The 15,140-nt window shown below is 35.3% G+C and overlaps 4 protein-coding genes across 4 annotated transcripts; 2 read left to right on the forward strand and 2 right to left on the reverse strand.

Moving 5' to 3' along the window:
- Positions 1-575: 575 nt before the first annotated feature.
- LOC101216148 lies at positions 576-1,484 on the forward strand. The gene has a single exon (XM_004137522.1). The coding sequence runs from the start codon at positions 576-578 to the stop codon at positions 1,482-1,484; it is 909 nt and encodes a 302-aa protein (XP_004137570.1).
- Positions 1,485-2,743: 1,259 nt separating this feature from the next.
- Positions 2,744-4,527, reverse strand: LOC101216391 (uclacyanin 1). Its single transcript, XM_004137523.3, has 3 exons — positions 4,248-4,527; positions 3,920-4,114; positions 2,744-3,425 (listed from the first exon to the last, which is right to left on the reverse strand). The coding sequence occupies exons 2-3, from the start codon at positions 4,098-4,100 to the stop codon at positions 2,953-2,955; spliced, it is 654 nt and encodes a 217-aa protein (XP_004137571.1). The 5' UTR covers positions 4,101-4,114; positions 4,248-4,527; the 3' UTR covers positions 2,744-2,952.
- An 889-nt stretch (positions 4,528-5,416) lies between these two features.
- Positions 5,417-7,148, reverse strand: LOC101212619 (eukaryotic translation initiation factor 3 subunit G). Its single transcript, XM_004137341.3, has 2 exons — positions 6,679-7,148; positions 5,417-6,172 (listed from the first exon to the last, which is right to left on the reverse strand). The coding sequence occupies exons 1-2, from the start codon at positions 7,010-7,012 to the stop codon at positions 5,637-5,639; spliced, it is 870 nt and encodes a 289-aa protein (XP_004137389.1). The 5' UTR covers positions 7,013-7,148; the 3' UTR covers positions 5,417-5,636.
- A 1,421-nt stretch (positions 7,149-8,569) lies between these two features.
- LOC101212371 (dehydrogenase/reductase SDR family member FEY) lies at positions 8,570-14,157 on the forward strand. The gene is made up of 9 exons (XM_011651289.2): positions 8,570-9,131; positions 9,278-9,398; positions 10,187-10,304; positions 10,875-11,011; positions 11,583-11,684; positions 12,372-12,464; positions 13,066-13,138; positions 13,442-13,709; positions 13,806-14,157. The coding sequence occupies exons 1-8, from the start codon at positions 8,869-8,871 to the stop codon at positions 13,705-13,707; spliced, it is 1,173 nt and encodes a 390-aa protein (XP_011649591.1). The 5' UTR covers positions 8,570-8,868; the 3' UTR covers positions 13,708-13,709; positions 13,806-14,157.
- The last annotated feature ends 983 nt before the right edge of the window (positions 14,158-15,140 follow it).

Here is a 15,140-nt window from a genome sequence, read left to right on the forward strand (position 1 = left end):
AAAAAGGGTCCCCCTTGCCATCTACTCTCTCTATTCTATTTCTATGAATCTATGATTGTATCTTTGTTTTCATGGCGAGGAAACATTCATGGACCTTCTCTTACATTTACAATACCTCTATCAAATACTTTCTTCTTCTAATTTTCTCTTTTTTTATCCTTTTCTTCTTCCATCTGTAAAGCTTTTCAGTACCTCTAAACAGTTGCCTCTGTTTTCCCACATCTAAAGTTTGCTTTTGATTTTTCCCTTTAGATCTGTTTCGATCCCACACCCATCTTTCATATGTCTCTTTCCTTTTAAATTCTTCTTCCTCAGGGCTCCGCTCTTCTACTTTCTTCTTCCTCTTCCTCTTCCTCTTTTTTCTCTTTTCTTTTTCTTTTATTGTACAAGCTGAGATTCTTCAGATTTCACTTCCGGGTCTTCTTTTAAATGTTAAAAATGGCGCTTTTCAATGCTGTTTTTGCATATTATTTTTGTTTTTAGAAAAACAGAGACTGTCTGTTCTGTTTCCATTTCTGTTTAGAATTCAACTCTCTTTTTTCTCTTTTCCTTTTCAATTCTTATTACTTGATTCCATGGACGATCCGCCACTCAAACCTGTGTTTCATGGTTTGACATTAGAGACGGCAATCTCGATTACAAAATCGGTATTGCTCGCAATTGGGTTCATATCCACTGTAATTTTGTTCAAAGTGGCTATAATACCAAAATTTGCCAATCTTCTTATCATAACTCTTCCTCGTTTATTCTTCTCCTTCAGATCATGGCTATCTCCTCCCTACGTCTTCATCGTTTTCAACTTGCTCATGTTCGCCGCCTTTGCTTCCTCTCTCTTCCGTCGCCAAAAAGACACATCCGAAACTAATTACACTCCCATTTCTCATGAAAATACTAACGTTTCTCCATCCGCTCCCTATAAATTAACGCATGAGGACCGGGACTTTTCGATCAGTGGTCGTTCCGGAGAAATCTGGAATGGGATCCCGGACGAGGATGAACGAGGAAAAGAGGAGGAAGAAGAGAAACTGCTGAAATGGGATTTCCCGACTCTGTTCACTGAAAAATTCAGTGACCCATCATCGAAAAAGCTCTGTGCATATTCCTGCGAGACAGAGGAGGAGGAAAAGGAGGGCGGGGGCGGCGGTGACGATGACTCGATGGAAGCGACGTGGAAGGCGATCATGGAAAGGCAAGAGAAACAGACGCCGCAGCTGAAGAAGAGTCAGACATGGGACTCCCCTCTGCCGGCTCGGTTAATTAGAGCCGCCGTACGAGAGGAGGAGCCAGTGGCGTGGGATCGGAATGAAGTACGGAAGCCGGAGAAGTTCCAGCAAACGCTGTCGTTTAGGAGAAAGATATCGATGACTTCGGAAGAACTGAAGAGCCGAGCAGAGGCTTTCATAGAAATGGTAAACCGAAGCATACGATTACAGCGGCAAGAATCAGAGCAGCGATTCTTGCAGGCAATGAAACGTAGCTTTTAGTGTTTACGTGAATTTAGTCGTTAATGTTCATAATCAAGTCCAGTAATATTTGGAGGTGCATTTTGTTTTAAGCTTCTCTTTAATTTTCCATTCCAATGTCCTTTATGTGTGTGCTGTTATGTCATCTGTATATTTTTCTCTTCTCTTCTCTTCTTTTGTAAAATGGATATTTCTCTGCCATTTCCATTTAACGCAAATCAATACTATATTACTTTTTCTTCGAGTGACCCATCATTGAACTAGTCCTTCCAAACCCCTATATATATATATAATTACAACATCTATTTTTAGATTTCCTTTTATGCTAAGGTATAACTAAAAGTGAGGGTGTCGGAATATGAGTAATGAATATTGTACTAAAATTTGTATGTTATAAAGTTGTTCCCTGGTCTTTGGTAATTTGGAATCTGAAGGAATCAATTTTTAGTTCTATTGCATTTGAGTTGTGTGTATTAATTTTAGGATGAGAAAAGTGGGAAGGACTACCACTAGAGTTTTTATTAGTTAGAAAACTATACTATTCAATGGCAACTTAAAAAACTATAAATTAAACAAACTATCTAATCTTATAATACAATTCAAATAAGATTTTTTTTAGTATAGATCAATGTTAGTTTATTCCATGTTCGCTGTGGTTGAAATGCTCTTATTCACTCTATTGCTAGCAAAATTTTAGAAGATTGAAGTCTCTCATTTATTTATGCTCTAAGTAGTTATGTCTTGTTGTTTGAGAGTTTTTTTTTTCTTCTTATTATTATAAATTTATTTTGACATTAAAAATAAGAAATTTAAACCATAAAACAAATGGAAAAATATGCATGATAATTTAGTATTATAATCTAACAAACTGGTTTTAGACAATGTTAAAGAGGCAGAGGCAGAGTAGAAGGTGATTAAATTAAATGGGTGGGGGTGGGAATCTTGTTGGATGGGGGAATCGATTCGTTAGGTTTGTAAAGAAATGAGAAAGGGTAAAGAAATGAGAATGGTAGGCAGCATGATTGCATGCCTTGTTCGGTGCAACTATTGACCACCATAATGAATTAAGGAGTCGGCGCAGGCTTTACATTTGACTAATTAACTTCATCCAACTGAATAATAACCAAACTAAGCATAATTTGTTCCTTGGAGGAATTTCAGAAATGTCATCAATATAGAAATGCAATAAGAAGCTTATTATTGTATTTCATTTATTAGAATAAGCAAATGCAAAACCGTCCCTCCCTCTTTGCTTAGCTTCTTAATAACTTTCTCGGTTCTAAAATTAGGCAAAGTTTCTTTTATTAACACCCATCTCAGCCCCAAACTTTAAACTACACGTCTAACACTACAAACCAAAGGTTGTTTATCATTTTCACATTTCACAAACCTACAACATATCAGTCAGTCCAAAAAAGGGGGAATAGGACTATCTATATATCTATATATCCATACCCACGTGGGTGTAAATTGCACAAGATTTCAGTGGCTATGGAATCAAGGAATGAAAGTAAGGAGGGATTGCAAGGATAATGAAGAGCAACAGGAAACGCCAGTTCATAGGGCAAGTTTTCATCATCATCTCGGCCACCCCGGAACAAATGCAAGGCAGTGGCGCCACCGGAATGTCAGGGCTTGGTGGGATTTCAATAGTTGGAGAAGGGGGTGAGGAGGGAGGAGAACGAGGAGGGTGGCGTGGGCTAAGTCGCTCCTCATGGTTAGGGCTGTCGTGAGTTGAATTGTTGTTGGGGTCGCTCATGCGTTGGAGGACTTGGACTCGGAGCTTAAGTCCCATGAGGCAGTGTTGAGGGCGGCCACATATGAAGTAGCGACTGCCAGGTTGGTTCAGGGGGATCACCGTCTCCCCATCACTGTGAGTTCTGATTGGGTTCACGGTGCGGCAATTGAAGAAGTCTGTTCGGTTCACTTCCAGCACGTCGTGAACTGGCAAGTACTTGAACACTGTAACCACACCAGCCAAAATTTAACTGACTACAAACTATTATGAATAAACGTGGTTTTGAAATGGTTTAGATCAATTTCATTTTTTATTTTAAACATATATAAGAAATGTGGATTAATTGATTCAAGAAACAGAGTCATGGAGTTGCTCTAACAGTAAGAAACCATTGATCGGATAACATTCACTATTAAAGAAGGATTGTATTTGTTTTTACATATGTAGCATCAAAGAGACTTAGAAATGGGACAGTTGACAGAATCAAACTAATTCATCAAGTGATCAGTCATAAATTATAATTCAAGTATGTCAGCCCAAGCAATAGTTGGAACTTCGAAGGCAAAGAATTCAAGAAGAGAAGGCATGCAAATCAAGATTCATCAATTCACAATAGTCATCGAACAGAACTTAGCAAAGATCAAATGATAGCACATGTAAACCTAATTGAAAGTGTATTTCAAAGGGCAAGGGAACACTGAGTAAGAAATGAACAAACCGAGATAGTCCCCGACTTGGAACGTGGTGGCCGCAGACCAAGCCAGGATATTCGAATTGAGATCCCAACCGGAAGACCCACCAACAGAATGGTTGGTCGCATTGACGCAGCGAAAGAAAATTGCCGTAATTACCATAACGATTATCATCCTCACTGCCCAGCCCGGTCTCAGTGCCTCCATTTCGGTTCAAATTTCTACATACACAGAAGATCGAAAAACGCAAAGTTAGAAAGGAAGCATTGGAACTGAAGAAAATATCGTGATGGATTGAACAATTAAAGAAATGCAAGAATCGAGAAGATCAGTGGCGATAAATGTAAATCATACCAGGAATTGCTTTTTGAGTTGGTCAAATTAACGGACGGTGGTTCTTCAAAATGGAAGAAAGCAGGTGGAAGAAGAAGGTGAGGAGAAGAGAAGCGGAGAGAGTGAATTCAATTTCATGTTATTACCATAAACCTCTTTCCCGCCTTTTATTTAAAAAGAAAAAAAAAAAAAAAGGAAAAACCCAACCGCTTTTCACTCTTCTTTCTTTTCTTTTTTTAACTTCCACTTATATTCACCTTTTGTAATACTCCAAATTTAACCTAACATCTAAAAAAAAGTAAAAAACACTTCAAACATAAAAACAATAAAACAAAATAAAAATCTCTATCTACATCATAGTTTTAAAAAACAATATATTAGATTTAAAATTGAATATTGTGTTTGATAGAATTTAAATTATGTATAAAATTATAGAATTAAGAGAAATAAACAAAAGGTTGGACAATTTGGAATTCAATGACCTAATGAACACAAATTAAAAGTTTAATGTGTTTATTGAAGGATAACAATTTTATAAATAATTTCAATATTTTGATGTTTTTGAAAATGACCCAATAATTTACTTACTTTTCTTTTTTTTTTTTTTGAAAAGATTTATCATTTCTTTTGGCATAGCAAAATTATTGTTGAATAATGATTAAGAATGGAAGTTAAACAAGTACACCTATTATTTAAGTGATGGATGGTGATTAACCCAACTTAAAAATAGAAGTCAAATCAATTGCATCAAATTGTAAGTTAAGGAAAATTAGAAAAATCGAGTTGACCAATGAAATCATTCTCTCAAGTTGATCCAAATTACCAAAAGTGGATTGAAATGAGCAAAATCCCCACCACGCCAACTAAAACAAACACAGCAAATTCTTCCAGATAAATAAATGGTTAATAAGTCATCTCAAGACTCAAATCATGTCGCCATATGCCCTATTAATTTGCCTAAACGCACACAAGTTAATCAAGATTCATTGTCATCTAAAGCCAATTTTATGTCAACCGTATGGAGTCCTGTAAAGTATGGATGGCAATTTCATGAATCATTGGTATTTCGTAATGGACATTGATAATGATTGGATGCACCACCAAGTCTTTTCCTTTCTATAAGGATTTTCTCCTTTGCAGTTCTGTAAAGCTATTATGTTGTTGGGAAAAATAATGGGAAAAACCACTCCTGATTTTAACCAACGAAAGTAAACTCAAATATACTTCCACAGCAGGTAAAATTTGACTATCAAGTACAAGAAGTCCTCAACTTACCATTTTTTTTTCAACACAAGGAACCTCAAGAACACATCATTAATTTAGTAACAAAATGTTGGGGGTGGGGTCCTGCTATAATAGTAAACAAATCACACTGAGTTTGAAAGATAAAGAGTATAAAAAGAAGGCATTTTAAGTAGCCCTTGGAGTAGCCCACTCAACTCTAAGGATGAGATTATCATAACCATATCCATTCAGTTTGTTGATAGCTCTTTGAGCATCCTCACGGTTCACAAAGTTCACGAAACCAAATCCTCTGCTCATACCAGTCTTCTGGTCAACTGCAACATAAACTCGGCTAACAGCACCGAAAGGTCGGAAAAGCTCAAGCAGATCAGGCTCTCTCGTGTCCTCCGAGAGATTGGTGACACGAACAGAGTTTTCGTCGTTCCTGCGTCTCATATCAGTTCCAGTCCTGTCTGCTCCTGCTCTCATGCCTGGAGGAACATAAGTTCCCTTAGTTGCACCACCAGGTGCAGCAGCTGCAGCCTCTGGTGCAGTAGCCTTATCCAATCCCTCACCTTGGGGTGCCAAGTCTTTGTAAGGGCACCTTGAGGTCCAGTGATCACCCTTTTTGCCACAAGTACGACACACCATAAGTACAGCACCACCTTTTCCAAGTTGAGCTAGAGGGTCTCCTGCAACCTTTGGCTCTTCTGGTTTGCTACCTGTAACCATTTTCATTCCTCAGAAGGATGTTAATAGGGTACATACATGCACACAATACCTATGAGAATGCCAAGGCAAATTCAGAATGATTTCAATCATGTCGTTTCTGCTTTATAAAGAAGACATTTTTTATAATTGTCTGGTGAAAACAATAATCGATTATTTGAATTGTTCAGTGTAACTTCAAAGCACCAGACTGTAAATTCCTAAAAGCACAGTTCTGCAAATTCTAGGCTACTATCCTCCAGGCATCGAAAAGTAATTATCTTCCCCTTGTTTTCAAATCCAGACCAAATATACATTCAAACGCTTCAATAATCAAGCACCCATTTTTCTCAACGTGGTTGTAGGACAATTTCGATGCAATCCCACATTGGAGCAAAAGGCATATTTAGACACAAAAATTAAAAGCAAGCATACGTCGTAGCAGAACTGACCTCGTATACAATCAATTCCAACATCTAACAACCAATAAATAAAATAAGTAGATTAATCGAAAACAAACCAGGAGCACGAGGGCGTTCCAGGAGGATCTCCTCAGTGGAGACCATAGTGAGACGGCTGCCGACATCCTCATGCACAGCGTCCCCGAACTTTGCCCAAGATCGACGCTCGACGGCGTGTTTACTGAGGCGAGCATTGGCGAGCTTGCGAGTACGCGTGGTGGTTGTGATCTTGACCTTATTACCATCTTCATTGAACTGATATTCAATAACTTTCTTCACACCGTTCTCGTCTGGACCGATAATTTTCTTGGGCGGTAGAAGAAAATCCAGATCACCGTCGTCGTCATCTAGCTCTCCCCACCGCAATTTGGATCGACTTGCCGCCTGAGCCATGAGGTAGATAATGAAGGATTGAGAGGCAGAGGGTAGGGAAATGCGAAGAGATAAAACAGAATTGGGGATGCTAGTCGCTAGGGCAAGTGATTAAGGGGAAACCGGAAACCCCAAACATATATTGCTCAATAACAATAATAGTGGAAACGATAATGTGGTCTGCCCTCCATATTTTTATTTATGTATTTTGTTGTTATTAGGGTTATTTTTCGTATCTAGACTTTACCACTTCGATTACATTTATCAAAATTAATAATAATTTTTTAGATGGTTTTCGTGATAGAGGATTGAATCTCCAATACAATAAAAGAAATCTATGTGTAGTGATGTGAGTACGTGAGGTATACATGAATAAATGAAAACTATACTCGACTCACGAGAATATAAAAGTGTGGCTATAGGAACTCATATTTAAGCATTTCTAGCTTAAAATAAATATATGATATACGACATCCGAATTGCCATGGACACAAGTTGCTTGAGATCTATGGGGAGAGTCTTTCATTTGAGAAGCAGTTTAGGGTTGCAAGTAGATGTGTGGTATGGTTTCAAGAATGCATGTCAAATAAACAATAAAATTAAGGTCTTGTTCGTTAAAAAGAATCAATTTTAGTTTTATATATGTATACTATTTAAAAAGTTTTTAATTAGCTATTATAAAATATTATTTCAAAATTATACCAAGTTTGCTACATTATTTACTATTTTATATTCATCCGTCATCATTTTTTATTATTCGTTACCGTGTTTATTGTTGTCTTATCAAACTGAAATAATATACCTATCAAACATATATTGTTATAACTCAACTTAAAATAATCTACTCCAAATATAAACGAGTATAACAACTATAACAATCAACGTCTTTTTTAAACTACATACTATAATTTAATCATCAACTTTCTTATTGCATAATTTAAAAGCCATTAGAAAAAGAAACATAATAGCAACTAAAAAAGTTTTAAGCCCCACACTCAAAAGTTGATTGAGTATTTAATCAAAATCAAACAAGGTAGACAAAAGAATATTTTAGATTTTTTTTTTCTTTGGTATGAAAAGAAAAGAATTAGCGGTTTTTAAACACCATATTAAACTAAAATTAATGCAATTTATCTGATTAGTTAGTTGTTTTTTAGACAAATCAATGAACAAGCCAACCCTACTACCTACCTTTTCTCCATCTCATCAAAGATGACAACAAAAACTAACTAGAAAGACATTTTTTCATATCAAATAACACTTGATAGAAGAAAGGCAAAACTTCTATGACATCAACAAATTTGTTATTATTTGTACCTATGTGATAAAAAGTAGAAGTATCAACAAGAAAATAATATATTCCAAGAGTTGTGCTAAACTTTACTTTGCACAAATTTGTTAAATTAGTTCAGATTTGCAAACATTAAAATTAAATAAATATAAATAATTGAAAGTCCCAAAGTTATATGTGGAGAAGTGGATGTTGAGATGAATGTTGGATAGTTGATGGTTGTTTTAGGCATGGGGAAAGGGACGTAACAACAAAAAAGCATAAGAATTCGAATTTTAGAGGAAAAGAGGTGAAAAGAGAAATATCCGAAAAGGAGAGAAAGAGAGAAAGAGAGAAAGAGAGAAAGAAGTTAAGGGAAAAACAAAGGAAAAAAGAGGCTTAGAATTAGATGCATTGCGGTAAGTAGGGCGGGGCGGGTAGTGGCCACACACATGATATACCTCCGGCTTTCCAGTATCTGCCAAAACCATAATAGTACAAAATCCGGAGAGAGAGAGTGTGTGTGAGAGAGTTTCCCAAGAGAGAGGTTACTTGTTTTCCAGTTCCGATCTCGGCATTGAAGTTAGCGAACAGCAGCTGTATGTGAATGGAGGATTCCACATCTTCTTCCGATGAGCTGAAGAAGAAGGATATGGAGCATCGGAAGAAGAAGAACAATAACAACAACAGGAAGAAGGGGGCGTTGGGTTGGGTTGAATGGTTGAGAGGTTGGATGTATGTCATTCATGAGATGTTATTCCAAAGAATCATGGCCAGCCATCTGCAGAATCCTATGCCTCTTCCTCCCGTTAACGACCTTACTTGCATTGTTACCGGATCCACCAGCGGTATTGGCCGCGAGATTGCCAGGTTTTCATTTCTCTCATTTCGTATCCCTGCTTGACTAGGGCACTCTTCACAACGGTTTTCAATTAATGGAACCACTTACTTCTTTCTCATCTCCACTTCTGCTAATTATTTTTGTTCCTTTTCTTTTTTGTTTTTCAACGGAGCAGGCAATTGGCTGAATCTGGGGCACATGTTGTCATGGCAGTAAGAAACCCAAAGGCTGCTCTCGACTTGATTCAGAAGTGGCAAAACGAATGGTCTGGCATGGGCCTTCCTCTCAATATTGAGGTATCGAAAGTCCACAATGTTTTTATTTCTTTTAGAAGAGCAATCGGATTCAACTCTGTAGCTTCGCATAAAAGGAATTCTGAATTTCTAATTATACTCTACAGTTTTTAATATAAGAAATAGTAGCTATTGTATGGTTCTTTTTTGAAAAGGAAATTGAATTTTCATGAAGTACATGAAAATGAGAACCCGAAGAGACTAATGTCCAAAATTTTAAGGAGAGGGCAAAAGCCAGGTGAAACATAAGAACAAAAGAACACAATGGAAGAGAGAACGAAAAGGCCACAAATCAATCCTTAAGATACTGCTAAGAACAATAACAAAATAGAAAACCAATATGAATCAGAAATGTGAAAAGATAGAAGAGTCCCAACAACGTAAAATGTCTTGAACTGAGTAATCGTCAAATAGCTTTGAAAGAGAACACCAAGATGACCCCTTAAAATGGCTGCATCAAAACGATCAAAGTAAGTGGAGGAAGAATTATGAAAGAACAACTTTAATTGCATTAGTCTAGAGAATCCAAAAACCCTGTCAATGACTTCACTGAGAATTTTGTAGATGGTTCAATGGAATCATCTAGAAATAGTAGGGAAAGATTCCGATTCAACTATGAAGAAAATTGATTTAGCTTAAAATCTTCCACATTAACCTACTGAGTGATAATTTCTCCCAGTTGTTATTATGGCCTGAGCACCATTAGAAAAACTCAATAAATTGTATATGATTATCAAACATTTCATCATCATGTAGGGTGAATGAGTGATATGCTATGTTGTTTTTGCTAGGTAATGCAACTTGATCTTCTATCTTTGGATTCTGTCGTGAGATTTGCTGAAGCCTATAATGCTCGTATGGGACCTTTACATGTTCTTATCAATAACGCAGGAATATTTTCCATAGGAGGTTGGTAATCTTTTACTCATTTGGCTGATTTTCCATTTCCTTATTGCCACGCCTGAATCAATTTAGTTATTTACACGTGACAGTTACTTTTCGTACTATATTTTTCTCAGTTGTTGAGATGCTACCAGGAACTATATTGATGGAGACAATGAGAGTACTGTTGTCATTGAAATAGTTCATGTGCTTATCAGTTATCATTCTCTATTTTTTGAATATATTGCATTTATGTGAAGTTTCTTGTGATTGCTTAATTGATATGTAACATTCATCTTACTCATCAATTACCCTTCCTATTACAGTTTCCAGCTTTTGTCCATCTCTTTTTTGTTATATTTTTTCATGCCAACTATTCCTATGAGATTCTGAGAATGAATGCTTTTTATGATCCTATACTTGCCAATGACATTAACTGAATTTTTCAGAAAATAAAATAATTCCAAATATTTATTTCATTCCATTCATCTTATTGTAGTTGTGGCGAAATTACACTTTTTGATTATGATAATATTTATTATCTGGTGAAGAAATATGTGACAATGTTTTAGTTTAATTCGAGTTTGTTGTCTCTAGAGCCACAAAAATTTTCTAAAGATGGTTATGAAGAGCACCTGCAAGTGAATCATTTGGCACCTGCTTTGCTTTCAATATTACTCTTGCCATCCCTTATCAGAGGTTCCCCAAGCCGAATAATTAATGTGAACTCCGTTGTAAGTTTCATGGGCACTATACAAAAGCATAGAACACATGGTTTTTGCATCATATGTCTATACATGTGCATATATTGGAAATGGTAATCTGATTCAAACCGTATCTGTATTCATAATGTGCTTAGCTTATAAATTTTGTTCTACCCATTTTATCATAACTGTTTGTTGGAGCTTATTTTTTCCTTTCTAAGAATAAGAAATTATCAACATTTGAGAATATTATGTAATGAAAATAGCACAACCGAGTGCATATATTGTCTATGTACAGTAACAATTTTATTTTATTTAAATTAAAGATAAAGCCTAGGAATAGATTGGAATGATTTAACTTCTATATCTTTTTCTTGGTGAATTATACACATTAGTTGCATGGAGAGTCCAGGATTGGATTTTTAACGTAGACATGTTTCAATCCCTACAATTCAGGGTCCATCTGTAACTTGGAAGCGATTCTATCTTGGCTAGTTATAACTAGAGATCATGGATTCATGGTGGCAAAATAGATCTTTTGTATTTCATCATTGATGCTTGTTTCCGTCTTTGTAATCATGTTCACAAACTTAATATGTAGATGCACTATGTTGGCTTTGTTGACACGGAAGACATGAATCTTGTTTCATCAAAAAGGAAATTCACTAGCTTAGTCGGTTACTCAAGCAGTAAGCTGGCACAGGTACAGTTACTTGTCAATTACTCGTTTTCTTTCCACAACTCCTGCCCTTCTATGTTTAGTTACCTGGAAACTCTTCTTTTTATAATTGTATTATATTATTCCCATAATTTGCTAGTATTGTGAATTCAATTATGATTTTGCATATTCTTTCCTTGGATTTAACCATTCATTAACATGTAAAACAACTGTCTTACTCTGTTTAGTTGTTTTTTCTCTCCCTTTTAAAATGCCAATCCATGGAGGACTCTCTTTGGGAGCGAGACTTCATTAAAATCTTTTTGCCTAATTCAACAATGAAGGATGCTTCTGTAGCCTTGAAATTTCTCTCTTATATATAAAGACATTTTCATGTTTCTAGTATCCGTATGGTTTTTGTTTCACATTTTGCTTCCTCCTGTACGCCCTTCTTGATTTTCGTTCCTTTTGTATTCTTTAACGAAGGAGTCTTGATCTAGTCTATCATATTAAATGAACAATACTAATATCCCCCATTATATTTATTCAATTATTTTTGCTAATAGTTGAGTGGACAATTTGTTGTTTCTTAGATGATGTATTCACTGTGCATGGATATTCTCACCTTTTGATTGTATGGTTTGATCTTAAACTACTGGCTTGTAAAAGCTGCTTATACTGCTCATGTGTGCCTTCGTTGCATAGTTTGGTCTGATGGTTTCTGGATTATAGGTTATGTTTAGCAGTGTTCTTCATAAGAAGCTGCCTGTTGAATCTGGGATCAACGTAGCTTGTGTGTCACCTGGGATTGTTCATACAAATGTGGTAAGTTCTTTCTCGAATAAGTTTCAGCCTGATTGCCGAAACAAGACTCTAGATAGAATGTTGCTAAATGAAGATAATGATGATATGAACACAACTGAAACTATTCATATAAATGTGGTATATTATTAAGATGGGTGTTAAGATTGAAGTTATCGTATATACTATCAATACCATCATTATCTTTCGTAAGAGGTAATAACACTTAACTATTTGCTAAATGAAACTGCGTATGATACTAAAGTATTTGTATGACATCTCAACAAGTGGATTGAGTTTCAACTAAATTTCCCAGCAGCTTCTAAAACTTTTCAGAAAATGTTCGCTCACTGAAATGTCCTTTATCTGTGCATGGAAATTCACTCTGAGGGCTGTACCTCACATCACTGTTAATTTCTGCACCTTCTGTTCTTTTGTTTAGCTTGCACTTCACTCCAGAACACAGCATATTTTTGCTCTACCTTTTACCTTATTTTAATACCATTAACTTAGAACTGTGCTGAGTGGTTTCACCATCAGTCAGGTACTCAAATCATATCTTCTAAATTTAGTTAATATGAATTGTCACTATTTGTATTGTGTTTAATTTTGTCCGTTGATGCAGGCAAGGGATCTTTCAAAATTCGTTCAAGCTGCTTATGGCCTAATTCCTTATTTTATCTTTAGTCCTCAAGAAGGTAATTCGTTTCAAGCGATGACATTGTTTCTTGTCTCAAATAAATATGAAAATTGTGGATCCTTTTTGAGGTATTGGTATGTGCCGCTCAACATAACATGTGGGTTAACCCAAACTTCTTTTTTATTAATGAAAAAATCTTACTAAGATACTTTTGCGTTAGCATACTGGTGGGTTTGATTGAGGTGAATCAATTTAAAATGTCTTCCTTTAGCCAGATGCGTGCTTTATGTTTTCTTTACCGCACCTCTCTATTCCTCTTGGCATCTAAAATCCTATATACATCACTATTCGCTAATTGCAGGTTCTAGAAGCACTCTCTTTGCAGCCACTGATCCTCAAGTTCCAGAGTACTGTGAACTACTTAAAGCAGATAACTGGCCTGTTTGTGCGTTTCTTTCCCAAGATTGTCGTCCAACAAACCCTTCAGAAGAGGCACACAACGTTGAGACATCTTACCAAGTCTGGGAGAAAACGTTGGAGATGGTTGGTTTGCCTTCGGATGTGGTAGAGAGGGTGTTAGACGGGGAACAAGTTGCTTGTCGCTACGGAGCTGATTCGGCTGACTAATGGTAATTAGTTTTCTGCTTTAACCTCGTAAATGAATGATGATGAAAGCACTAAATTCACCCAATTTATAACCTCATGACAAAAATTTCTGTTCTTAGTACTTGATAGACGATGATACTTTTGGGACATGAAGCAGTCATCAAATCATACATAACCAACAAACAGAAATGAAGATTTTGTTGTATTATTCAGTTCAATTGGTAGCTATTACTTAACTTCTATGTGTCGTTAGATGGATCTAGAGAAGAATTAGATGTATATTGGTGCCTTTTTGTGGACGCCCCATTGTGTTATTAAGTACAAGTGAAGACTCGTACTTGGCCGGCGCCCCCTTAATACGCATTTATCTACTTTATACTTTATAATTTATAATTTATTATAGTGGCTGTAGTAATGATGACATTAATAGTACCCTTCCTTTATGTTAATTTTTCTAGTATTTTCTTTAAAGTTATAATTTCTATAGTATGAGTGTGGTAAAACGTAGCAGATTCAAACTAAACATCTCATGAGTGCTAATACCACACGTCTCTTGCCTACACTGAAATAGCTGCAGTTGCAACACATTTTTGGTACTGAACTTTTTTTTTTCTAAAAAAGAGTGAATTCAATACGAAGATAAAACCTATTTGTTTTCTTTGTTTTTTTTTTAAAAAAGATTGTGTTTGTTTTTTCTAACCATTTCCACTTTACCATGGTTTTTGGAAATATTTAAAGTAATAGCCACCAAATCTAAAAACAAAACTAGTCCATGTTTATTTTAAGCTTGTTTTGAAATTTGAAAATATTTGTAAAATGTAGATATTGGAGCCTAAAAGGATTTATAGACGGAATTAGTTTTTTTAAAATTCGATTTTATCTCTTGTTATTATAAAGACTAAAAGAATTATTTCTTTTCCTGAGAAAAGAACTAAAAAGTAATGTTGTTTCAAAAAGAAAAGGGACAAAGACAAATATTAAGATAACTAATTTTATAAATAGTTTTTGAAAAAGCATTATTAATATAACTTAACCCATTTTAACTAATTATATTCTTATGTTAGTTATTGCAAATAGAAAAGTGAATAAAAAAACATCACTTAGAAATACCTTCAAGCACCCTTACAATACAATATATAACTTTACACTACTAATAAAATACAAAATACAAAATTTATCATTCATAAAGGGAATAATGTGGTAAAATAATATCAAACAAGATCCCTTAAAATAAGTTATTCGAGATGAAGGACACTAACAACAACTCACAAGTAGCAAATAGATGCCAATATATATGTATATAAAATAATACTTTAGATCTATAAAAGTGAAATATAAAAAAAAAAAATCTATGCTATGTGACAGTTTCTAATAATTTATATAAGAATAATTATGACATAAAGTTTAAAATAACAAATTTATACCTTAAAAAAGAATAAAAAAGATATGGCTCT

Source organism: Cucumis sativus, chromosome 1 (genome assembly GCF_000004075.3).
Source record: "Cucumis sativus cultivar 9930 chromosome 1, Cucumber_9930_V3, whole genome shotgun sequence".
In the NCBI taxonomy this organism is placed as follows: domain Eukaryota; kingdom Viridiplantae; phylum Streptophyta; class Magnoliopsida; order Cucurbitales; family Cucurbitaceae; genus Cucumis; species Cucumis sativus.

Excerpts from the sequence above, each read along its gene's own strand:
- LOC101212371 (XM_011651289.2), top strand. The coding sequence starts at position 8,869 with ATGGAGGATTCCACATCTTCTTCCGATGAGCTGAAGAAGAAGGATATG. Across the intron at positions 10,305-10,874 it reads AGGAATATTTTCCATAGGAG|AGCCACAAAAATTTTCTAAA; the intron begins GTTGGTAATCTT and ends TGTTGTCTCTAG. Across the intron at positions 12,465-13,065 it reads GGATTGTTCATACAAATGTG|GCAAGGGATCTTTCAAAATT; the intron begins GTAAGTTCTTTC and ends CCGTTGATGCAG.
- LOC101216391 (XM_004137523.3), bottom strand. The coding sequence starts at position 4,100 with ATGGAGGCACTGAGACCGGGCTGGGCAGTGAGGATGATAATCGTTATG. Across the intron at positions 3,426-3,919 it reads CCAAGTCGGGGACTATCTCG|TGTTCAAGTACTTGCCAGTT; the intron begins GTTTGTTCATTT and ends GTGTGGTTACAG.
- LOC101216148 (XM_004137522.1), top strand. The coding sequence starts at position 576 with ATGGACGATCCGCCACTCAAACCTGTGTTTCATGGTTTGACATTAGAG.
- LOC101212619 (XM_004137341.3), bottom strand. The coding sequence starts at position 7,012 with ATGGCTCAGGCGGCAAGTCGATCCAAATTGCGGTGGGGAGAGCTAGAT. Across the intron at positions 6,173-6,678 it reads GGAACGCCCTCGTGCTCCTG|GTAGCAAACCAGAAGAGCCA; the intron begins GTTTGTTTTCGA and ends AAATGGTTACAG.